Here is a 26,827-nt window from a genome sequence, read left to right as displayed (position 1 = left end):
CGGCGTCTGTCTGTCTGTCTGTCTGTCTGTCTGTCTGTGTGTGTGTGTGTGTGTGTGTAAACAACTTAAACTCAAAAACTGCTGAACCGATTGCCATGGTATTTGGTGGGTCCATTACCTTGGGTGTCTAGTTGGGAAATTGTTCAAATCAAAATGATCGCATCACAGATGTGTGATTTGGGTCAAAAAATGTGATTTTTGGTCAAAAAACTTAAACTCAGAAACTACTAGGCAGATTGGTGCGAAATTTAGTGGGAACATTCTTAAGGGGATGTAAAGTAAGATTTGTCAATGACGGGATGATTCCATCAGTGATATGCAAATTAGGGCTAAAAATGTGTCTTTTTGGTTAAAAATCTATAATTCCAAAACTACTGAGCAGATTGGGCTGAAATTTAATGGGAATGTATCTAGGGATGTATGGACAAAGAAATATTAAGCATACCATGATTCCATGAGTGATATGCAAATTAGGTGTAAAAATGTTCATTTTTGGTCAAAAACTTATATCTCAAAAAGTACTTGGTCACCGAGTCTGAAACTTGGTGAGATGCTTCTGCATGTTATTCTTCAAAACATTTTGACAAAATTGGCCCTAGCAACCATGACCACGCCCTTAGCAACAACCAAATGGCAGTATATTTTGGTCAAATAACAACATCATATGGTAGGCAAATGAATAAACATTCAAAAAATGTATGCAAATACCGTAGCAACCATGACCACGCCCATAGCAACAGCCAAACGGTCGTGTATTTCACAAAGATAACAACAGGGATTAATAGACAATTGAATAAACGTTCAAAAAATGTATGTAAATTTGCCTAGCAACAAGACCACGCCCATAGCAACAACCAAATAATCATGTATATTGCAAAGATAACAACAGGAATAGAAAGACAAATGAATAAACATTCAAAAAATGTATGCATATGTGCCTAGCAACAAGACCACGCCCATAGCAACAGCCAAATGATCACATATATTGCAAAGATAACAAAGGGGATTAATAGACAATTGAATAAACATTCAAAAAAATGTATGTAAATATGCCTAGCAACAAGACCACGCCCATAGCAACAGCCAAATAATCACATATATTGCAAAGATAACAACAGGAATAGAAGACAAATGAATAAACATTCAAAAAATGTATGCAAGTGTGCCTAGCAACAAGACCACGCCCATAGCAACAGCCAAATCATCACATATATTGTGAAGATAACAATGGAGATTAATAGACAATTGAATAAACATTCAAAAAATATATGTAAATATGCCTAGCAACAAGACCACATCAATAGCAACAGCCAAATGATAGCATATATCGTAAAGATAGCAACATGGTTGGATAGGCAACTGGATAGTCATTCACCAAATGAACACTTATTGTTCGCATGTTAGCATTTTTAAAAACTGTACAGTTGTGCTACAACGCCATTGGCGGTATTTTTAAACAGTATGAATTTCAAGTCGGCATGTTTGTTCATGATGCACTCTATAATGTGCTCCCAGCACACTTTAATAACTATTTCTCTTACATTAGCCATTACCATGAAACAAGACAAAAGCTGAGCAAAGATCCCAACACACCAAAGTTTACTGTTCACTGCATGCTCTGAGATGATTACATGGTTCACAGGTATCGTTCAAGAATAAATGAATCTCTCAGTGTATACTGAGTTTACAGAGAGCTGGACATATGCTACAGGTCTCTCCAACATGGTGTCAGACAAAATGATGATGTACCGGTATCTAATTTACATATTTAAGAAATACTAAAAAAAAATAGAAAATAGAAAAGAACATGTGCTGACTTGAAATTACCAAATCTGAGTAAGCTACCCTCTGCGCATCTACATGCCAGATATCAAAGCAATCTGACATTTGAGAAGTTGAAAATCTCATTTTTGACAAAACATTCCTAAAAAATTGAAAATGACACAGATCAACTTGGCATGAACAAATCTGAAAAAGACAAACTTGGGTAAACAGCAAAAGGTTAAGAACTCGTCCTCTTCAAAATCTACCGACAAGAACTCTAACCCTAACCCAACTACAAGTTCAGGCATACAGACACAGCGGGTAAGTCAGTGCTCAAGTGAAACCCTAGAAATGCTTATGCTCAAAGAAACAAGAACTCTAAACGACCTCATGACACAGTCAATGATGAGTGTTGCAAGAGATAATGGCAAACTCATTTGCTCAAATTAACAATATAATTACGAACATAATGTGGTCAATATGGTGGCTTTGAGGATAACCCTAATGGGTCTACGTCTTGTGATGAACTCACAGATGAGCCTAGGTGAAAACGTTCCAAGACGTCTAGTAATGACAGTGATACAGTATGTAGCATATGTCCAGCTCTCCGATAATTCTAAAGACAATGACAAAGACAATGACCACACTGTACAATACCTTACCCACAACTCTCTCTGATTGGTATGCATAGAAGGTACCCACAACTCTCTCTGATTGATATGTTTGGAAGTTCCTTCTTTAATAACCATATTTGTCAACATTTTAAGCATAGTAATTACGGTTAATCAATATGTAACAAAAATACGCTTAGGAATAAAAAATAAATTCTGAACTTTGCATAAAAATGTACTAACAACTAAATGAACCATGTACTGTGAATAAAACACTTTTCAATGTCAAAGTATCACTAGCTTGGGTAGACAGTGTGTATGATGAGTTTTAGTATGTAAATTTCTTTTGTTATACCTATTCAAATAAATTTATATCTTTGGCAAAGTCATAACAGGTGCATATATTTTCCTTAGTTTAATAGAAAATATTTTTTACGAAAATCTGTTGACAAATTTCTAAAATTGCTACTCCTTCTACAATAAATCATAGATACCAGAACCAATGAAAATATGTATTCAGAAACTTATCAGTGCCAATTCTATGTTTTCCAAATGACAAAAATATTCTTACAAAACATAGTACACAGGTGAGCTCTGTCTGACTTCAAGGAGATGATGTCCAACAGTACAAATCAGAGAGAGTTGTGGGTAAAATATTGTACAGTGGACCATTGTGCTTCGGTGCAATAATTCACAGCTGACAGACATAAATAGTGTTCAGAGAAGGAATCACAAATGAAGATAAACTGGCTGAGAAATATGAAACAAACGTAAGGCCAGAGATCTGTGATACACTTCAAACCACCAGAGTTAATCAGCTTATATGGGACCAGTTGACTTCAGAAACTCGGTCTGGTGACATATATCTACAAACAAGCGACCTATCGGTCAGAATAGCTCCGCTGTTCTTTTTGGTTTTTATTTTGGTAGCGATGTAATAAAGTGGTTAGTGGTTTCATATGATGTCTCACTATACAACACATTTTACACAGAAAGTTGGTAAAATATTGTACTTTTATACCATAGTCACCATTTTATAAAAAAATTTACTGTTATGAAAATTACACAAAATCTCGAATAACGACTGGGAAATGTGCACATACACACACACACACACACACACAAAGGATTTTTGAGGTTGGCTATGAATAATTCCAGTGTCTTACAGCTTTAACCCTGGAAAATTTTAATTATGAATGAAGTAAACTAGGAATCTAAAATAATTTTGAGGCAATTCGAATTTCAATTTTCTAACAAATTTACCAAAAACATTGTCCATAAGCTTAATTGTCAACAACAATCAACTTATAGAAGACATAACATCATCTAATATTTAAATTTACTGAGTGTCTTGTGACTGGCACCTGTCAGCAGACTCGCCAATTTTTTTTCATCATTCCATTGTATTTAAACCTTGTACTTGACATTTCACAATATTTATAATTCTCAACAAAATACCTCAACATGCTTCACCTCGCTCGTACTCAAAGCAGCCCCGGTATGATCACTGACGTGACTAGAGAGAAGCTTTTCGGATTTACATGTAAAACGCTGGGGGAAAGATATGCAAAACATAATGCAAAGTCTGAAGCCAAATTAAAGTTGTAATTATTTTAATTATTTTTACTTGCCAAATATTTGCAATTTGGAAATGGCAAGACATGTTCATGTCGTTTACATCACAGATAACTAACACTAGTTATCTGTGTTTATATGTAAACTGTTGGCCAATAAACAAAGTTTGGTCGATTCACTGTACGTACTGCCTATGGCCTAGGCATTCCTTGCCTTGCTTATGCGAGTTGTCTTCATTCTAGTTCACTGTCACTCAAAATTGCACGACAATATAGACTTAATCACAACTTATATGTTATCTGAAAACATCAAACTTTTATAGTGGGTCTGAAGTGTGATTTTATTGAGTACAAGAACTCCCGCGTTGCTGCTTGCTGTGGAAAATCGCCCGGTCAAACAAGGTCAGCTTCAACTTCCGGGTAAAATCAGTCGTTTTCTACCGAAAATTCTTGAATGGACCGTTACACAATGATCCTACTAAATTTACTTGCCATGGTTATTTAAAACACATAAAAATCCACCTTTTTTGTGAAATTTGTAAACTTTCCGGTCTGTATTGAGGAAACTATGAGCGAAAAACCGGGTCGAAATTTCAGGGCCTCAAGTATGTGTCCCGAATTCGTCGGAAAATTGGTATTCCTAAATGTAATGCCAAAATTTATTTTGCTGGCACGAAAGAAGAGATGTCAGTTGAAGTTTAGGCGTTTACAGTATCTAAAATGGTGGACTCTAGTGAAAGTTACGGCGAGTTAAAAATACCCAAAAATAAGGCCCGTGAGCAGCCATTCAAAGTGTAACGGTCTCTATCTGGAGGATAGATTGTGTGCAAATGAGGGTATTGCGGACTGGCTGATTATGTAGAAGGGGTGCAGAATTTGGATTTGAAGTTTACAACCCTGTTTAGAACAAACACTTGTCATTTGGGTGCACAATACGTAGAATTATGACTATAGCACATATTACATTGCTTGTTTGTCGTCAATAGTGTCTTTTGAAAAGTGGCAGTTTATTTAAAGTCTCGTGGACTGATTTCCAATATGGCGTCGGTCACAATGCTCACAATGCTCACAATGGTCACATATTAATTTTTTTGTTAAATTTCAAAAAAAAAATCATAAAAAATAGAAGAGAAGATGTGCTGACTTGAAATTAACAAATCTGAGTAAGCTACCCTCTGCGCATCAACACACCAGATATCAAAGCAATCTGACAAGTAGTATTTGAGGAGATGATGAAAATATCATTTTTTGAAAAAAATCGTAAAAAATTGAAAATGGCACAGATCAACTTGGCATGAACAAATCTGAATAGCCTCCCCTCAGGGAACATGCACACCAAATATGGAAGTATTCTGACAGACACTTTCGGAGATGATGATGAAAATAAAAAAAGTTGACGGACACCAATGATTCACCTATACTCTATACCTCTATACCCACCTATACCTAAAGCTACGCTTTCAGCTTTCGCTGACAGCGGAGCTAAAAATACAAACAGCAATAGTGAAGTGTATAATTGGCACTTTGTCAATAGTGAACACTGTGTTGGAAGCAAGAAATGCTGGCACAGTTGATGGCATCAACACATCTCAACTATTAACACATCTCAACTATTATACAAAAGTATCATGGCGGAAAGGGACAAAGAAACAATATGCAACATGTATCAGGAAATGGCAAATATTCTATTGTAAGACGGAGATTGAAGTTTTTCGACCACCTGTAAATGAGGTATTAGACTTTTTAACAGAATTATATAATAGCTTGATGTGCACAAACTACGGTAGTCACAATTGATGGACACAATACACTATCATCAAATCTAGTGATTCAGTTTCTCAGAGGAGTATACCAAGTCTGTCCAACACAACCAAGATACACCAAAATATTGGATGTTAGAGTGGTGTTGAAGTACCTACAGTCAGTGTCACCAGTTAAAAACTTAACTTTGAAAGATCTGACATTGAAGACTAATAATTTTAATTGCTTTTTATAGTTTCTACACAAAGTGGACAGTCTTTGTACATAATTGAACTTAAATGATATGTCCAATGGCAAATCATCATACATATTTCAAATAGCAGCACCCTTGAAACAAAGCCAACCAAACTACAAAGTACCACTTGTCAAACTATCTGCATATCCACCTGATAGGAGGCTTTGTGTAGTGACAACTCTAAGAGAGTACTTGAGTAGAACCTCTGAGTTGAGAGGAAATGATAAACAATTATTTATCAGTTACATTCACCCATTCAATGTAGTGTTAAGAGATACCATCAGTCGATGGCACAAAATTGTATTAATAAAGGCAGGTATAGATATAACAACTTTTAAGCCGCACAGTACAAGAGCAGCTTCAGTGTCCACAGCAAAGAGAAATGATGTGCCTATTCATGAAATCATGAATGTTGCTAACTGGAATTCTAGTTGTACTTTTGCTAGGTTTTATGACAAACCTGTAACTAATGATGACAACTTTCCACATGGAGTGTTAAAATGTTGGTGTTATGAACCAGATAAACTTTTGATGACTATTAGGTAGATTGGGTCACAGAGTTAAATCAAAGAATTTGACTTGATAAATTGTATTTTCATTCTGTGCCTATCAGTTGGCTTTGAAATCTCACGTGATTAGGAAGTGCATGATAATGAGGTAGAATAGAAAAATTAAAGGAGACTTACCTGGAAGTTGAATTTAGTTGATATACTACTGACTTATCTCAAGCACTGAGTGATCACGTGCCCAAATCCCGAATGGAAATAAACCAGTCTATAATTATCATGTACATCAATCCTAATGTGCACATAATATACTTTGAACGCTAAAGATTGCATCACCACAACTATATCACGAGACCACTCAGTGCTCGCGATAATTCGGTAGAATTTCAATCAAACTTCAACTTCCAGGTAAGTCTTGTTTCATTTTTCTATTTCACACCTAATTTGCATATTGCTGATAGATCATTACATGCTTAATAGTTCTTCATCTATACATCTCAAAATGCATCCCCATTAAATTTTAGCCCAATCTGCTCAGTAGTTTTGGAGTCATGATGGGCAAACATCGCTGTTGTTTGTTTCTGAGTCCTTGGGCAAGATTTTATCCACGACTTTACTTCAGTCAACCCAGCTTTATAATTGGGAACCTGGTAGGATAGAGGTTGCAATGTGAATGATTTAATTCTATGCGCTTATAAAGGGAGTTGAGGAAGTATGAAGAGAAGTTGTGTCGCTATAGATCCATGCCAGGTATAGTAATTGTAAAGCGCTTTGAGCACAGAGTGGGAAAACGTTACAGTATATAAAAACCAACATTAAAACCAACATTATTTAAAGATTTTTGACCAAAAAGACACATTTTTGTAAGGTATGGGAGGTATTACCAGATTTAAACTGAATATCTCTCGTAAGGGCAAAACCGTAGATTTATGGGCCTACACATTGTTGGAATGCAAACCTCTGAACTATAGCTATACATGATGTACGTACTACTTAATTGGAAAATTAATGACATGAAACTGTATGAAGTTTGAAACTTTACATAGTTAACATATTGTCTAATTATAAAAAATTCATTCATTATGCAAATTAACCAGTTAACTTATAAGTTATTATTATTATTCACTAAATCTTTAAGCGAAATCAACAAACTTTATAGGACATATGCCCTTTTTCATATGTACTAAATTATATTGAAATTGAAGATATTGGTTAATTAGTCAATTTCATTGATATTTAAATTGCCCTATTTATCATGAAATTGAACAGATCTCACTCAAAAACTAATCAGTTTTATACATCACCCCTAACATTATACATGTATGCACCAACATTCATTATAATTGAGCCAGACATGGATGTAATCTATTATTAAGCTTACCTTGTAGAAGATCATGAACAAGTCATCAATCTTACCATGCAGATCTCCTGTGTGGAAGATAAATATTTCAATTCAAATTAATAGAGACCAGAGATGTATACTATATACCTCCAGACATGGCTGGAAATCAAACAGCCAACGAAAAGTTAAAGCATTTCGTAGGCTCTTTAATGCCAGCAAAGTGGCCCATGGCCAGTAAAACATCAGGCTGGGCAGGAAGATTTTGGAAAGACAGGCCCAACTGGAACAATAGATTTTGCTGTTATGTTAGTTCAGAATGTTTCTACCATTTTCAAACTATGCTTAAAATTGCTGAAAGTCGGATTGCATTACTAAATCAATGCACTGAAAGTACTGCTGGGTATCGCATAATGGAATGTTCAAATTAATTGCCAAGTCTGTATGTGTAACCACCCTAAAGTTAGTACATGATAGGCAGACATTTTTTGAGGTATGAATAAAGGCATTCACATTATTTTTCAGTTAGGGTGGAATATACTTATTACATAGATGACGGGGTGGAATATACTTATTACATAGGTGACGGGGTGGAATATACTTATTACATAGGTGACGGGGTGGAATATACTTATTACATAGGTGACGGGGTGGAATATACTTATTACATAGGTGACGGGGTGGAATATACTTATTACATAGGTGACGGGGTGGAATATACTTATTACATAGGTGACGGGGTGTCATCCATACTGGCTGTGATGAGTAGGTAGTAGAACTAGTTTCAGAAAAAGTTTCCATTCCTTGCGTGTCCACAGGAAGTTGTTCAGCTGTTTTTCATTGTTCTTTGCAATTTGATGACCTCAACCATACCATTACAACCTGGCTAGGCTTTGAGTAAGCTCCGAAGTTCGAGCAGTTAGTACGTCATAATTGATAAGTCCCGACTTTTTTAATGTTACATTAGGTTGTCATTGAGTAGTTCCAAATTATCTAGTTGTTTATTAGTAAGTCCAGACAAATGTTTGTTGTCGTTTAGGTGTGAACCATTGACTGCATGGTAATGATTGATATACATTACTCAGTTCAGTCGTGCTAAAAATCATAAACTATGCAAATGATTCATTGAAACAAGCATCAGTGAAAGACATTGAGCTTCCAATATTCTATTTCTGTGACTAATGAACATTAGATTTAAACTGAATGCCTTCCGTAAGGGTAGTCTTGCAATTTCATGATTTCTGCAAGAAATTTAACTCTACATCTGTGATTTTTTCAAGTCCCAATGATAGTTAGTTGTCAAAATGTTATTCAAATGCCTGCTTCATATTCTCAACACAGGAAAGCTTGCCATCCTCGACTTCACTCGACTTTTGTGATCCCCTATGTAGCCAGGATATGTACACAAGTTTCCATGGCAAATAATAAACAAAATTAACCCACATAACATTGCTATAAGTACACATCAGAATGTTTACATACTTCATGGTAAGCATCGTAACAATTTAACAAGTTTAATACAGTCAAGTGATATTATTGCCCTACTTCGTCACTGGGTAAAGTGTGTAATTTATACATTAAATTTCTATTTCGACTGACAGACGTACCATCAGCTCCAAAACCTAAAGTTTCTGCTTCCAACTTTCATCAACTTTGTAACACATTTTTTGTCGCATTAACACCACCATTGGCATGTGCATGTTACACTTCCTTCTGTCCCACTTAATTCACCACAAGATTACAGGTCGGTTTGTCTATTCATCACATGTACATGTAGACTATTTCACACTCCTTTAATCACTATGGGAAAGTTATAAAGCTTTTGTTGAGTGTTGAACTTTCACTGTACACTAATTATATAGCAGTCAATGTATAGGTCACCAATATTGATACATTGTTGCAAAATTTTCTTCGTAGGCTAGGATTGGTCTATTTTCCATATTTTGACCACATACATTTCGGTATAAATGATAGTCGATTATTACACTTGATAAATATGTGAGAGTGTATTTATTTCCTGAGATACCAAGCTAGATAAACGATACAAGCCTTGCAACAAACAGCAGTAGTTTGTTATCGAGAGAAATCCGAAAAGAACAAGGTAAAAAGGAGACGGTTCAAGGGCACTATAATACTTCCTAAACTTCTAATAAAAAATCTGAAAAGATACGATAGCTCTTTATTCATCTGCACATTAGTGTGTGAAATTTGAAAATGATATGTCCATACGGTATCTGATGAAATTGAAACGATAATAAATATTTCACCTGTTTGTGAACTCCTCGCCCATTGTAAACCTATTTTAAGGCCAAGAAAAAAAATTGTTTTTGGTGAGTTTGCATCACTTAAATACCCCGCCTCGGTCTTCTATTTTCTCATGTTTTGGACATGAAAACTGCGCCAACAAAATCGCTGCCAGGCAGCCATATTGGATCATATCACGACAACAATGAATATGCACATGTATGTCATAGAACACTGTGCTAATACCAACTTTGAATGAGATCTGTTCAAGCATGTCTGAGTTATGGCTTTGGACATGGAAAATTCACAAACAAAATGGCTGCCAGGCAGTCATTTTGGATGGTATCACGACAACAATGAATGTGCACATGTATGTCATATAACACTGTCCTAATTGCAACTTTGAATGAGATCTGTTCAAGCATGTCTGAGTTATGGCTTTGGACAGGGAAAATTCGCAAACAAAATGACTGCTAGGTGGCCATATTGGATCGTATCATAAAACAAATTGACATGCATATGTATGCCATAGTATGTTTCCCCTGTACCAAGTTTGAAAAAAATCGGTCAAGGCATCACCAAGAAACAGCTGCGGACGGACGGACGGACGGACGGACGGAGGCACTGACAGACGGAACCCAATCCATAAGTCCCCGGACTAAAAATTGCACCACTTTAGACATTTCCTGACCAGAAACTATTGTTTCCTTTTTAGTGGCCTACCAAAATATGCCAATAACTTATTTAAACTAAAAGCTACATTAGTAATATTTTCAGGACAGGTGCGCTTTGGTATTGCAAATGAATGTACCAAGTTATAATGAATTTGAAGCGTGCATTCTTGAGATATAGCCTAATTACTGAAAACCATTAATTACATAAATTGCTCATTAATATTCACGGAATGTTAACCAAAACCTAACCAGTTCTTGCCATTACCCTACAGAACATGTCTATAAAATTTCATTTGAATTGAGCCAGTCGTTTGTTAGAAAATGGTGATACAGACACACACACAGACATTTCAACCCCTAATACAAAACCTTCTTTATAGAAGGTAAAAATGGTGATATGAGCATTGTAAGCAATTCATGTGTTTTGTATTCCATTTGCTCTATGTTACCTAGAAGCAATAGCTAATTTAATACCAGAAAGAATCTGCAATACACAAGTAGACATAGCTTGATTCTGTATTTGACCATGAAGGTCATCAACATCAACATCAAAGGTCAAGGTCTTTAAAATCTTACAACATAATACAATTGAAATTACTAGGAATACATCTAATACTTAGTTTATATACTTACCACACACTGTGATCTGTTTTGCTATATTAGTAGTTGCTTGGTTGATATTAGGAAGTAATTTCAATTTATTTCTGACTTCATGTAGCAACTGGAGTGTATATTTTGCATGCAGCATCTGAGATAAGAAGAAGAATATTGAAAGTTATTTTAATTCAAGATAAGTGTGTTTTTGGTAAAGACAGTGTTTCTGTCCTGTAACGTATAATAGTAAAGTGTTCACTTGTGTTTCACCTATTTTTACCTCCCGTAAGTGTACAGGAGGTATTAAAAGGGGAAGGTGTGTCTGTGTGTCTGTCTGTCTGTCTGTGTCATCATTTTCTAAAAATCGGCTGACTCAATTGTAATGAAATTTGGGATACATGTATATAATCTTTAGGGTAATAGCTAGACCTGATTAGGTTTTGAGCCAGATCTGTTAATGTTTAATTAGAGAAATTTGCATATTAATGAAATCAACTAATTACGCAATATCGATATCTTAAGACTGCATACTTCAATTTCAATATAATTTAGTATATTCGTTCAACATAACAACATATATTTGTCCTATAAAATTCGTTGATGTAGCTTACGGCGTTAATGAATAATTTGCATAATTAATTATTTTTGGTAATTAGGCTATATCTTAAGAATACATACTTCAAATTCAACATAATTTAGTACATACGTTAACCATAAGAAAACACATATGTCCTATCAAGTTTGTTGATGCACCATACAGTGTTAATGAATAATTTGCATAATTAATGATTTTCGGTAATTAGGCTATATCATAAGAATACATACTTCAATTTCAATATAATTCAGTACACACATTAACAATAACAATCGCACATGTCCTGTAAAGCTTGTTGATGTACCTTTCAGTGTTAATGAATAATTTGCATAATTAATTATTCTTGGTAATTAGGCTATATCTTACGACTGCCTACTTCAATTTCAATCAATACAATTCAGTACATACATTAACCATAACAAATTGTGTATGTCCTATAAAGTTAGTTGATGTACCTTACAGTGTTAATGAATAATTTGCATAATTAATAATTTTCAGTAATTAGGCTATATCTTAAGACTTCATGCTTTAATTTCAATACAAATTAGTGCATAATGTTAACCACAATAAAGCAGGTACGTCGTATAAAATATTTTATATAGCTTAGTTTTAATGAAAAATTTGCATAATTAATGATTTTAGGTAACTAGGTTGTATCTTAAAAATGCAAGCTTCAAATTTCGTATAATATGATACATATATCAACCATAATAATACACACCTGTCCTATGAAGTTTGTTGCTACAACTTTTACCTTTTAATGAGTATTTTGAACAATGAACGATATATCCCAAATTTCATTACAATTGAGCCAGCCGAATTTTAGAAAATGATGACACAGACACACAGACAGACAGACAGACAGACACACAGACACACAGACAGACATTTGTATTTTAATACCTCCTGTACCCTTACGGGAGGTAAAAATAAGAGTTTGATCATAAGAGAACATACAGAATGTAAATAATACAATAGTTTGATCACAAGATTTTGTAAGACATTGCCATAAAGTCCATAAATTTGTAATTCAGTGGTCGGCGTATTGCGTAATCAACTGTTTATTTTACTGTATCCGTAAAACTACCATTTTTTTCGTACACATAAAAGAGAAATACATACAACTCTACCGTAATTGTACAACAATAAAAAGATTCAATACAAGCAACACTAAACGCGATTGTCACATGTTCATATACCCAGAATACCAGTCATATCAGAATAAAATGTGTCTTGAGGGTGGGTGGGTGGGTGGGTGGGTGGATGGGGGTGTTCCAAGCCAATGGAGGTCAAAGTTTGTCGGTGGAGAATAACCACTGAAAGAATTCCTTTAGTGGTCTCAGGTGGAAAAGAAAGAATGAATGTTTCTCTTTAACTGGGGAATTTGGAAGTACTAATATTAAAAGTGCATGTGTATATGAAAGACCATCTGTTAATTGTCGGCTTGGGATATTAATCGGGTCATACATACTACAACATATGTAGCGTTTATGGATGAATTATACTAAAGACGGTAGTTTACTAGTTGCTTCAAAGGTTTTAGACTGTAATTTGCTAGTTAAATTTCTGTAATTGTACATGTAGTTATGAAGTACAGCTTGATAGGGTTTTGTTTAAGATCGAGCTGTGCATCACCATTTCAAAGCCACAGGTTCCCTATTCTGAATATATGCGTGCACTGTTCACTGTTTCAATACTGAGTGGTATAGCATACAAAAATTATACATTGTACATGTTAGTCAGGACGCTTAAGGTCCAAAAAAATTGGGTCTGGAATTCTCCTTTAAAGCAAGTGTTACCTTAGTACATGGTTTGAAGTACAATTTTTGACATCATATTTTGTAAGTTAGAGTGATATCTGGGCCATCAGAAAACTGGATTCTCTTGCACAGACTCACAGGAGGCAGTTTCCATGGTAACAGTGACGTTATTTTGAAGGATGCTGAACATTAATAACGCCATATCCAGAAGTGCTATTATTACAAAGTATGTCTATATATGTTTGGGGAGATGGACAACTCATTGATCATATGACCTTTCCGATCAAAGGTCAAAGTTATAGTCAACATTCAAGGTCATCTTATTTTTTCTATATTTTTTTTAAAAACTCTGGCGGAAAGTTTTATATAACTAACATCAGGAATAGTTGTTATAGCTGAAAATCAGTCACAAAATAGCAAATGATATAGTCTTTCAGCAAAAATACAGCAAAAGCCTATTTGGAAATGGTTTATTACAAAATCCTGTTACCAAGACAATGATATCAAGATCTGCAATTATGAAAAATATGACAATACTGAAGATCTCAAGGTCCCCAAGTGCTATAGATTTGACGGAAATGTCTATACATGGGTTTTAGGAGACGGGCAGATAATTGAACACATGGTCTTCCTGATCCAAGGTCAAGGTCATAGTCAAAATTCAAGGTCATCTTAATTTTTCATTTTTTGTCAACAAATCACCAAAACTGATGATCATGATATCATTTATAATGCTAGAAAATCTAAATGTGTACACTTTAAGGCATCCACAAAACTGTCTGTCATTCCCCCAATCAACCTTTGTATTACAAACCAATTTGAAAGTAGCCGAACAATATAGGTCGGCACTGATCTGTCAATCATTTTCTTTAAGAGAGTCCAGTGATTCACTCTATCGAACGCCTTTTCAGCGTCAAGGAAACATACGAAAACTGGCAGGAACTGGCAGTTTATGTTGTCATTTTCAAACCTGGTTAATGTTGTTTGGCCTCATATGGTTGTTTTTGATATCACTACTCTGTTCAAGCATGTCTGAGTTATGGCTTTGGACATGGAAAATTCGCAAACAAAATGGCTGCTAGGCGGCCATATTGGATCGTATCATAAAACAAATTGACTTGCATATGTATGCCATAGTATGTTGCCCCTGTACCAAGTTTGAAAAAAATCGGTCCAGGCATTTCCAAGAAACAGCGACGGATGGACGGATGGACGGACGGACCCCAATCCATAAGTCCCCGTCAGGACTTCGTCCAGCGGAGACTAATAATGATAAAATAATTTTAATGTTGTTAATAACTGTTGCATTTTGTTATCATCAATGTATGTATTAAATTATATTGAATTTGAAGTGTACCTTCTTAACCCTTGTGATGCTGCGTCGTTGATATCCACGACATAGCACTTCTGCACTCTAGTCCACGTCGTTGATATCAACGACAACAGGGTAATTTGCATATGCTGTCAATAAAGTGACGTTGTAATGGGTTTATCGCTGTCCCACCCTTATACCCATAATAAGTAATGATGTACACAATGTTATCTTATTAAATATTAAATTATTCAGGCGGGAAACAGTCACGTATTTGATTTTTCTAACTTTTTGCCGACATATGCAAATAGCGCCTACTTAGCAATGCCTAATATGGTGGCCGCTATAGATGTATGTTGACCTTCGACATTATGCTAATATATTGAATGAAGTAAACCCGGAAGACAGAGACTTTTTCGCTCAACAATTTCTAGACAGTAGTAGCAATGATGATGAAGAATTTAACATTTTTGAGGGAGTAAATTTGTCCTCCTAGAACGTATCAAAAACCTTCCTATAACTTCAACTTTTGGACTGACGTCGCGTTGTGAATGGCTAGTCCCGCGATCGCGCGATCCTGTTGGTGACAAACCACAGATGCTAATGCCGTACGAATACTCCTACATGTTGGTTTACATGAACTGATAAAGATGTTACGACAGGATCATGTGGCAGGATCTACATCGCTGTCTTTCGTCAGATTTTTGTTAACAAACGAAGTGTTAGATATAATCGTCCGTGAGACGTATCGTTATGCTGCTATCTATAGACTTACATTTATGCAGTACCTGTATATGTAAATTTGTTTGTATTAACTGTAAACATCGACTGACTGTACTTGTTGATTTTATGATAAATATTTTACCCAACATGTGTTTTATACCAATTTTCCCCAATTTCTTGTAAAGTTACTGACCATACATTCATGTAAATTAAAATTCAATATTTCATAATTATTGATATACTTGTAGATGAGACCATATCCCACCTGTTTTGGTGTAAAATGATCACTATCAAAACATTGTGTACAACTGTGTGCAACCTAAAAAGTCCTTGGCCTAGGAGGTCATTTGCATGGAAAGTCTATGGCATCTTAAGGGTTAAGATATAGCCTAATTACTGAAAAACATCAATTATGTAAAATAATATAAATAGCTCATTAATTTCCTTTGAATTGAGGCAGCCATTTTTGAGGAAACGATACAACACAGACAGACAGACAGACAGACAGAGAGACTTTTCATCCTTAATATATAACCTTCCTCATTTTACAGACGGTAGAAATTGAGTCAAGTATCAATTTGTATTCTACAAAATAGTTAGTTACAGCTCTAAGGTTTTCAAAAATATTTGCAAATGTAATTTTTACTTTTAGTATTGTTACTTTTGAAATATGCTTGTATAACCATACACCCTTGTTTAATATGACAAACAAGCTTCCTGCTGTTCAGAATGCCATAGGTAATCTAGATGTTGTGTCAGTACTTTACCAATGGATTGAAAGCTTAAAATTATTCTTTTTAGTAGATACTGATAGCACGGAATACAAACAGTTACGATGTCAACAGAGTGAAAAAAGTTATCATTCAGGAGAAAAGCAAAACCAATTTTGCAAGCATGATGCATGACCTGTTTTAATATGTGTTGGTGGGGCATACGAGTATGAACAATATTCATTTTTGCTCTACACTGTAATTTAATGCATTCCTTAACAAACTAGAGTGTTTGGTGCACATATCTTTGTACATCAACATATCTTAATTTAAACAACCTCAACAGTATCATCACATAAAAACATCTATCTACTGTACTGTTATAAATGTTTTCACATATAAACATCTACAGTATCTAATGTACATGTACTGCCATATGGATAAATAAAGTGTGTCCAACTCCTGTTTATATGCTTCACATTATTACATTTGTACACTAAACAAGAACCATAAGATGAAACTACTCACATGTCCATTCTTGAATGAATCTATCATAGTTTTAATCAAATTAAGATTAATAGGAAAGGTGATATGTGGTCCTTCATATGTAGCTTCTAGCTTGATGCTGCTGAAGTCCGTCAGTTTCTCCAACTCCGCATCTTCTTCTTGTTGGTTTTCAGACCCTGCGATATTCAAACTGTAACTGTTTTATTATTTAGTAATGAAACATTTCTATTCAGTCAAAAAAATTACTTGGAAGTGAATCAGAAATTTTCACTGATGACTTGTCAGCGTTGTCAGGTGTGTTAATATACAGTTGTTTTAAAAACAGAATCAAAGCCCGTTAGAGAATCTACCCTTATTATAAGCTTTGTTTTATTTGCATACTTTTTATACTAAATATTGCGAAACTTCAGCAAATGGTGCTAAAAAAGTCATATTCTCTGTAACAAACTTCCCCAGAAAAAGAGCTTTAGACATAGACACAGCTGCAGGATACAGCTGCAGTATACGTAACTGTCTGTTGAGATATGGTATGCTAGTCCAGCCTTGCCTTTGAATATGAAATTATGTACATTATGGTAATATCATTAATGAACACATACTAAACTTTACCACACATTTATAAACTGCTTGGTCATCTTAGGATGATGATACAAATGCATCATAAATCAAAACAAAACATTTAGTAAATTGTAAGTTATCAACTTCAAGGACAATTTCATGTACAAACAACTTTATGTATTTTCACCAAGGCAGATGATCTACATGTGCATGAGGTATTTTGTATTTTAATATCTCAACAAATCTGGATACTGGTCACAGGTGGCAGTTTCATCCAAGAGCAATGATTGACCAAACAATAGGGAAGTAGGCAGTATGTGTTTTGTACATGTACGTGCATTAAAAGGAGACAAGCTAAAAGTGAAATATGGTACGATAGAACTATGGCAAATACTCCTTCTACACATTCCATGCTTGCTTTGATTTAATGTACAAATCCAATCAATTTACATCATACATGTGCACCTTGTTCTATGACAGTAATAATGGTGAGAAAAAAACAGGGGCTACAAGCAATGCTAGCAATACTACTAAATTTGAGAAAGAAATGATAAAAAAAGGACCCAAATTGCAACGACTTTGGCTACAAATACAATCGCTGATCATCAGCTGGGCGCACAAATAATGTTGCAAGAGTGAAAAGGAACTTTTAAAAAAGAAAGAAGTACTACTCAGTAAACGAGAGGAGCACGTACTCAACGACCAGATAAGGGATTTAGAGAGAGAAATTGCTGCCCTTTACATTGATGACATTACTATCGGCCATGATGAGCAAACATTAAACGTTGGTGAATTACTGACAGCTGGATATCTTTCAACTTCTGGTCTGCAAACAAGATGAACGACTACACTCAAAGAATTGTGTTGCGACCCATGAACTGCAGACAGACAAATAAATAAGGTGGCAGAGTCCGTGTTTTGTAATCCTGTATGGCCAGGACAAGACTGTATGTCTCCCTCCCATGCACATCCATGGATAAATGAACAAACTGTCACAAGCTAAGACCACTTGCTCACATATTCTCTATCATCTTTAATATGTGCTTTAAAAGTACTTCACTGCCTGCTATATGGAAAACGTCATGCATCATCCCAGTGCCCAAAAAAGCTAGTATTCTGTGTATGAACATCCTCCGCCCTGTAGCCTTAACATCTGCGGTGATGAAAATTTGTGAATGAATAGTTCTTAAGCAGCTTAGTATTTATGTAGCCGACTACATTGATCCACATCAATGTGCTTACATGTATAGACAGAACAGGAGTACAGATGAGGCAGTTTTACTTATCCTACAACATATTCTCTCCCATCTCGACAATCCTGGAAATTCCATACAGGTCATGTTTCTCAACTTCTCTAGTGCATTATATATAATTCAACCACATCTCTTAGTTCATAAATTGTACAAAATCATTTTCCCCAAAATTTGATTTCCAGGAATACTGTCTGTATTAGACTGGTGGGAATCTCATGATTTAGTCACAAAATGTACACTTTCAGGAATACTGTCTGTATTAGACAGGTGGGAATCTCATGATTTAGTCACAAAATGTACACTTTCAGGAATACTGTCTGTATTAGACTGGTGGGAATCTCATGATTTAGTCACAAAATGTACACTTTCAGGAATACTGTCTGTATTAGACTGGTGGGAATCTCATGATTTAGTCACAAAATGCAAACTTTCAGGAATACTGTCTGTATTAGACTGGTGGGAATCTCATGATTTTAGTCACAAAATGTACACTTTCAGGAATACTGTCTGTATTAGACAGGTGGGAATCTCATGATTTAGTCACAAAATGTACACTTTCAGGAATACTGTCTGTATTAGACTGGTGGGAATCTCATGATTTTAGTCACAAAATGTACACTTTAAGGAATACTGTCTGTATTAGACTGGTGGGAATCTCATGATTTAGTCACAAAATGTACACTTTCAGGAATACTGTCTGTATTAGACTGGTGGGAATCTCATGATTTAGTCACAAAATGCAAACTTTCAGGAATACTGTCTGTATTAGACTGGTGGGAATCTCATGATTTAGTCACAAAATGTACACTTTCAGGAATACTGTCTGTATTAGACTGGTGGGAATCTCATGATTTAGTCACAAAATGCAAACTTTCAGGAATACTGTCTGTATTAGACTGGTGGGAATCTCATGATTTAGTCACAAAATGCAAACTTTCAGGAATACTGTCTGTATTAGACTGGTGGGAATCTCATGATTTTAGTCACAAAATGTACACTTTCAGGAATACTGTCTGTATTAGACAGGTGGGAATCTCATGATTTAGTCACAAAATGTACACTTTCAGGAATACTGTCTGTATTAGACTGGTGGGAATCTCATGATTTAGTCACAAAATGTACACTTTCAGGAATACTGTCTGTATTAGACTGGTGGGAATCTCATGATTTAGTCACAAAATGCAAACTTTCAGGAATACTGTCTGTATTAGACTGGTGGGAATCTCATGATTTTAGTCACAAAATGCAAACCTCCAGGAATACTGTCTGTATTAGATGGGTGGGAATCTCATCATTTAGTTACAAAATGCAAACTTTCAGAAATACTGTCTGTATTAGAAGGTGGGAATCTCATGATTTAGTCACAAAATGCAAACCTCCAGGAATGCTGTCTGTATTACACTGCTCTCTACCATAGGGCCTAACTGTCCACTATGCTCGCTATCATAGAGCCTAACTGTCCTTTATGCGCTGTATCAAATGGCCTAACTGTCCATTTTGCTCTCTATCATACGGCCTAACAGTCCTTTCTACTCTCTATCATAGGGCCTAACTCTCCTTTATACTCTCTATCATAGGGCCTAACAGTCCATTCTATTCTCTATCATAGGGCTAACTGTCCATTATGCGCTCTATCAAAGGGCCTAACAGTCAATTATGCTCTCTATCATAGGCCTAACAGTCCTTTCTACTCTCTATCATATGGCCTAACTGTCCATTACGCTCTCTAACATACGGCCTAACTGTCCTTTATACTCTCTATCATAGGGATTAACAGTCCATTATACTCTCTATCATAGGGCCTAACTGCAAATTATGCTCTCTATCATAGGCCTAACAGTTCTTTCTACTCTCTATCATATGGCATAACTGTCCATTATGCTCTCTATCATATGGCCTAACTGTCCATTATACTCTCTATCTTAGGGCTAACTGTCCATTATGCTCTCTATCATAGGGATTAACAATCCTTTCTACTCTCTATCATATGGCCTAACTGTCCATTATGCTCTCTATCATAGGGCTAACTGTCCATTATGCTCTCTATCATAGGGCCTAACTGTCCATTATGCTCTCTATCATAGGCCTAACAGTTCTTTCTACTCTCTATCATATGGCCTAACTGTCCATTATGCTCTCTATCATAGGGCTTACTATAAATTATGCTCTCTATCATAGGGCCTAACTATCCATTATGCTCTCCATCATATGGCCTAACTGTCCACTTTGCTCTATATCATAGGGCCTAACTGTCCATTATGCTCTCTATCATAGGGCCTAACTGTCCATTATGCTCTCTATCATAGGGCCTAACTGTCCATTATGCTCTCTATCATAGGGCCTAACTGTCCTTTCTACTCTCTATCATAGGGCTCAACTGTCCATTATGCTCTCTATCATAGGGCCTAACTGTCCATTATGCTCTCTATCATATGGCCTAACTGTCCTTTCTACTCTCTATCATAGGGCCTAACTGTCCATTATGCTCTCTATCATAGGGCCCAACTGTCCTTTCTACTCTCTATCATAGGGCCTAACTGTCCATTATGCTCTCTATCATAGGGCCCAACTGTCCATTATGCTCTCTATCATAGGGCCTAACTGTCCATTATGTTCTCTATCATAGGGCCCAACTGTCCATTATGCTCTATATCATAGGGCCTAACTGTCCATTATGCTCTCTATCATAGGGCCTAACTGTCCATTATGCTCTCTATCATAGGGCCTAACTGTCCATTATGTTCTCTATCATAGGGCCTAACTGTCCATTATGCTCGCTGTTATAGGGCTAACTGTCCACTCTGCTCTATCATACAACCTAACTGTCCATTATGCTCTCTATCATAGGGCCTAACAGTCCTTTCTACTCTCTATCATATGGCCTGTCCATTATGCTCTTCTATCATACGGCCTAACTGTCCAATATGCTCTCTATCATAGGGCCTAACTGTCCAGTATGCTCTCTATCATAGGTCCTAACAGTCCGTTATGCTCTCTATCAGAGGCCTAACTGTCCTTTATGCTCTCTATCAAAAGGCCTAACAGTAATTTACGGTTTCTATCATAGGGCCTAAAAGTCATTTTTGCTCTCTTTATGCATTGGTTGACTGCCTTCCTCCTTGAATTGTATTTTATATGATTCAGCAATGTGAAAACATTGGGGAGGGTGACTCAAATGTTTGGTATGTTTGCAAAGTCTTATCATTTGACATTCTGTTATCAAAAATGTTTGCGACTGTCACATCTCATGTGATGCAACCGATGTGATGCAAACAGACATTATATTCATTAATCCATATCTACATAGTTTACTCTAAAGGTTGTCTCATGTACTATCCTTTTTTGTTTCCAAATCTGTTGAATTCCTCTTCAAGTATTTTTATGTATGAGCCCTTTGAAATTAAAAGGTAATAAAAAGCAACATCATATATGTACAATTTACTATTTTCTAAAGGTCTGGCATTGTCTCTTGACTTTAGCTTTTGTTATTTAAACAATAATGTACGCCCTCCCAGCCCATAATGGACGAAAGCAAACTTTGAACGACATAATGGGCGAGGCGACAGCCGAGCCCATTATGGAGTGCAAAGTTTGCTTGAGTCCATTATGGACTGGGAGGGCATACATTATTGTTATTATTTTATAGTTTTGCCAATTCCAGTGAATTTGTAGACCGAGAAACGCAAAACAACGTATACTATACACAGCGCTGAACATCGTCTGCCATGTTCGGCCCGGAAGCTGAATACTAATCATAGCGACACACGTGCGTACACGTACACACACATATACACTTCAATGAACTGCTGTGAAGACAAACTTGTTTCATGAATGCGTTGTATTTTTAAACAGTGGAAATGACAATCATAAGTAACAACATACATTTCGAAAAAATACCTAGTCGTACGAAGAAACAGAACAAATAAGCTTGTATTGTTATGCTCGTTCCGGGGCCGCGATGCCCAATAATGGAGTACATTATCAGTAATAATGTACAGCGATGACGTCACAAAATTCACTGGAATTGGTAATGCTATAATATAATATGTAATAATCTAATGAACTATTTGGAAATAATGAAACCAATTTGATATTTGCAAAATGATAGTCTAACATTTACACAAAACTTATGATAGCTATTGTTTAATCATCACTAGCATTGGCTGTCGTCTATGAACCAACTAAGACATGAAGGGATTCATGGAAAATGTTGTGTATTTTGAGGGAATCTAGAAAATGACATGTTCATGTAGCTTGTGCATATGTAGCCCAACTTGGTGACTCATAGTACTACTAGCAGTGTATACAAGTAGCATGGTGTCAAATTATAAATGTTCATGTCATTATTTGCCGGTGAAAGCTGGGAAAGGGCATGCCTAATGTAGATGATGATTTTGACTCGACTTGACATGCAAAGTTGATTTCATTGCCCCTTACATTGTGCAGCCATCTGCCAAGGTGTTCCAGCTGTAGTGTCATCCAAGACTGTGGTTAGCAGAATGACAAGATACTAGTAATTAGTTCTCTGATTAATCAGGACAGAAAGAAAGAAAGACAGCAGAAGACAGACTGACAGGCTGGCAGACACACACTAGATGTAGTCCATGGGCCATGCACCCCCCCCCCCCCCAACCTCCAACATTGATATTTTTTTGTTCATTATAGTCTCCTGAATGAGAAACTAAATGTTAACAGTGAAAGTTTTCGGATGCACTACCTATTTGGCCTCAATTTCAAATTACATGCCCATCACAGAAGGGCGTCACAAGGTTGAGGGTAGGGGTAACGCATTGTCTTCCACATGATACATGCAAGCAAGGACTTTATTATCTGTGATATATTTGGAAAGCTTAGGAAATTTCCTTTCTAATGATAATAATGTTTGCCATACATATAAATGTATGCCAAGAAATAACATTTTTGGAGGCTTTAAATTTCCAATTTTTGAAAAATCAAAATGACATATAAACTTTCCATTCCTTTTTTAAATAACATGATCTGAAACACATAAGGGGTGGGATTTTGTTGAATGAGCTGAACAAGAAAAAAGTAGGTTAATATTGAATATTTGAGGGTTATTAATGATTTTCCCATTAAAAACCAACATAAGCTATTATTTTGAAATATCGACGGTAGGGGGTAGGGGTAAACTATCTTTTTCTGTGCTTTTCATTCAGCATCTTAGGAGCATACTAATACATTTTTCTGATTGCTAGAACATATATCTATACAGGAAATATACTTTCTTTTAATAAATAGCTTGTAATGTTGATATACATGCTAAAAATCAAATTTCTGGAAAATATCCAAAGATTGTAGAAGGTGAACTGGGGTAAGTATGTGCTTTTATACAATACCTACATACATGTATGTAATCAATACAATTATATGGTTTTGCAGTTGCTAGAATATGTTTTGTAACAAAATAAATGTGTTTACTTTGAATATCTAGCACATTATTAAAAAATTAATGCCAAAAATATCTGGAGACTTTTAATCACCAATTTTGAAAAATTGATAATTTTTCCGCAAAATGATATATAAACTTTCCAAATCTTTTTTACATAACATGATCTGATACACAATAGGGGTGTTTTTTATTCAGTTGAATGAGCAGAACAAGAAAAAGTAGGTTAACATTGAATATTTGAGGGTTAATAAAGATTTTCCCCCATTAAAACCAATATAAATAAGATATTATTTTGAAATACCGACAGTAGGGGGTAGGGGTAAAGTATCTTCTTCTGTGTTTTTTATTCAGCATCTTGGGAGCATACTAATACATTTTTCTGATTGCTAGAACATAATGTCTTTACAGGAAATGTACTTTCTTTTAATAAGTATGTTGACGTACATACCAAAGATATCCTATTTAAGGAAAATATCCTAAAATTGCTGAAGGTAAATGGGGAAGGGGTAAGATGTCTTCCTATGTGCTTAGTACACAACACCTACATATGTAATCCATACAGTAACATGGTTTTGTGATTGTTACAATATATTTCTTAACAAAAAAATGAGTTTACTTTGAATAACTGGCAAATTATGTGAAAATAAATGTCAAAAAATATCTGGAGGCTTTAAATCCCCGATTCCTTAAAAAGTCAACAATTTTTCCTGAAAATGACATAAACTTTCCATTCTTTGTAGGTTAACATTGAATATTTTGAAAGTTATTAATGATTTCCCCTCAGCTCCTCCACTATGCAGTTACGTTTTAGCAAAGTAATGGAGTGGTTAGTGGTTTCATATGATGACTCACACACAGTCACTATAGAACACATTTCACACAGAAAGTTGGGGGGGGGGTCGATTTTGCCATCGATTTTCTCCATTGTTTCGCACTTCATGTGCCTGAGACTGTACAGTTCTGTTTTTGAAGACATGTTAAAAGGGAATTTAAACTTTGTTGTCATATTTTTCATATTAAAATGTGTGGACCATTGGCTGAATCCATGATAGCAGAATCACATTTTCTCAAGACTATAGTATTATGATAAACTTCGTAAAAAATTTGACAGATGTAGAAGTTACTATTGTAACGATACTGTGAAAGTTTCAAGCTGGCATCTCTCTAATAGAAATATCGAAAATGTTTGAGTTTGAATTTAGCTTGAGTGAAGGTTCAGTGCAATGATTATTTTTAAATTGATTCCTTTGATCTTGCCAGCCATTTTCCACTCCAACTGAACTCAATGCGATGTTCACATGGTTCAATAGCCTGTGAAAATAGGTCGGCTGTTCCTATTTTGTTCCTATTATGTCACTGAAAATAACTGTAAACTCGGTATACACCGAGAGATCCATGTTCCTGAATGATGGCAGTGAACCATCTCAGAGCATATAGTGAATGGTAAATTCACACACACAGAGTCCTTAGAGGGACTTCATGTAGTGTGCTAGATTGAGTAATGAAGCTCAAAATGAAAATGTTTCAGATATTGAACATGAAATGGTGACGAGAGGGTATGAATTGCCTATGGCGTAGTCTGGACTACCCATGGTGAGAAGACAAAGCAAAAGCCTTTCTAACCATGTCTCACATTGTTTGTCTCAAGGGCTCTCATTCAGCAGGGCTTGATTGTCTAGGACAAGTACATTTCCATTCGATGCCCGTTTGGACAAGTAAAATATTTCTGTCAATACACTACAATGTAAAATCAACGTGAAAAAAAATCATAATGCATTGTTTTTGTCTGATTTGAGTCTTAAATTGTAAAAGAAAATAGACATGCCATATATTTACTGGTATTACCACTTTACGTAAGAACATGGAACTTTCAGTGAGCTGTGCTGTAAAAAAACCTTACTCCTTACTCTTTGTGGCGTGCATCATTTATAAACATTCATCATGAAAGGGGCTGTCACTACTCTTTAGAAAAGCCATTCAATGCTGTTACAATTACACCCCTCTGGCAAAGCTTGGCAAGAAAATGCTGGGATTACATGTGACATAATATTAATTTCCTATCAAACACTTTTACAATTGGGTCTGTGTCAAGTTGAAAGTTAACATTGTCATTCATGTCATTGAACTTAAAGTAAGTTGTGCACTGCACTACCATACCACACCCATAGTGTAGGGTTTTTATCATGTATCATCATCATGCACTGGCTGGGACAGATTATAGACTGCCCGGGCCAAATTTAGAGATCCAATCGATATCAAAAGTCGATTTGTAAATAAACTAGAATGTTATGAACCCTATCTAATCTAAGTTATGATCATTCAAGTCTTCTTTTATAGTTTCAGCCTAAAAACCTTTCGTTCACCATGACTTCAGCACAGCACGCCATCTTATTTTCAGGGATGCACTATTCTGTAAGGTAATCTCAAAGATATTGGATTCATGCTGGTCACTTGTCGTTGAGGGTGCACGATACATATAACTACATTGTTTGTTGTCTGTTGTCTATATGGTGTCTTTTGAAAGGTAGCTGTTTCCTTCAGTCTAGTGGGCTGATTTCCAATATGGTGTCGGTCAAAATAAGCATGCATCTACTTTACAGTTTAATAAATACAATAAAAAATTCATCGAAAATAGAAAAGATGTGCTGACTTGAAATTAACAAATCTAAGTAAGCTACCCTCACATCGACATGCCAG

The 26,827-nt window shown here is 35.6% G+C and overlaps 1 protein-coding gene across 3 annotated transcripts in view; it reads right to left on the bottom strand.

Annotated features, from left to right (window-relative positions):
• The window catches only part of LOC144438814 (serine/threonine-protein phosphatase with EF-hands 2-like), a 214,362-nt gene that overhangs the window by 91,141 nt on the left and 96,394 nt on the right, over positions 1-26,827 (bottom strand). For 2 of the 3 annotated variants that reach the window (XM_078127992.1, XM_078127993.1), the window contains exons 5-7: positions 16,931-17,085; positions 11,342-11,456; positions 7,833-7,879 (exon numbers count right to left, since the gene is read on the bottom strand). In XM_078127992.1, the coding sequence (XP_077984118.1) occupies positions 7,833-7,879; positions 11,342-11,456; positions 16,931-17,085 (317 nt within the window). Of the gene's footprint in view, positions 1-7,832; positions 7,880-11,341; positions 11,457-16,930; positions 17,086-23,157; positions 23,206-26,827 lie in introns of all 3 variants that reach the window. The other variant, XM_078127991.1, reaches the window with a different exon arrangement.

Source organism: Glandiceps talaboti, chromosome 8 (assembly GCF_964340395.1).
Source record: "Glandiceps talaboti chromosome 8, keGlaTala1.1, whole genome shotgun sequence".
Lineage (NCBI taxonomy): Eukaryota > Metazoa > Hemichordata > Enteropneusta > Spengelidae > Glandiceps > Glandiceps talaboti.
This window is presented reverse-complemented; position numbering and strand designations above follow the sequence as displayed.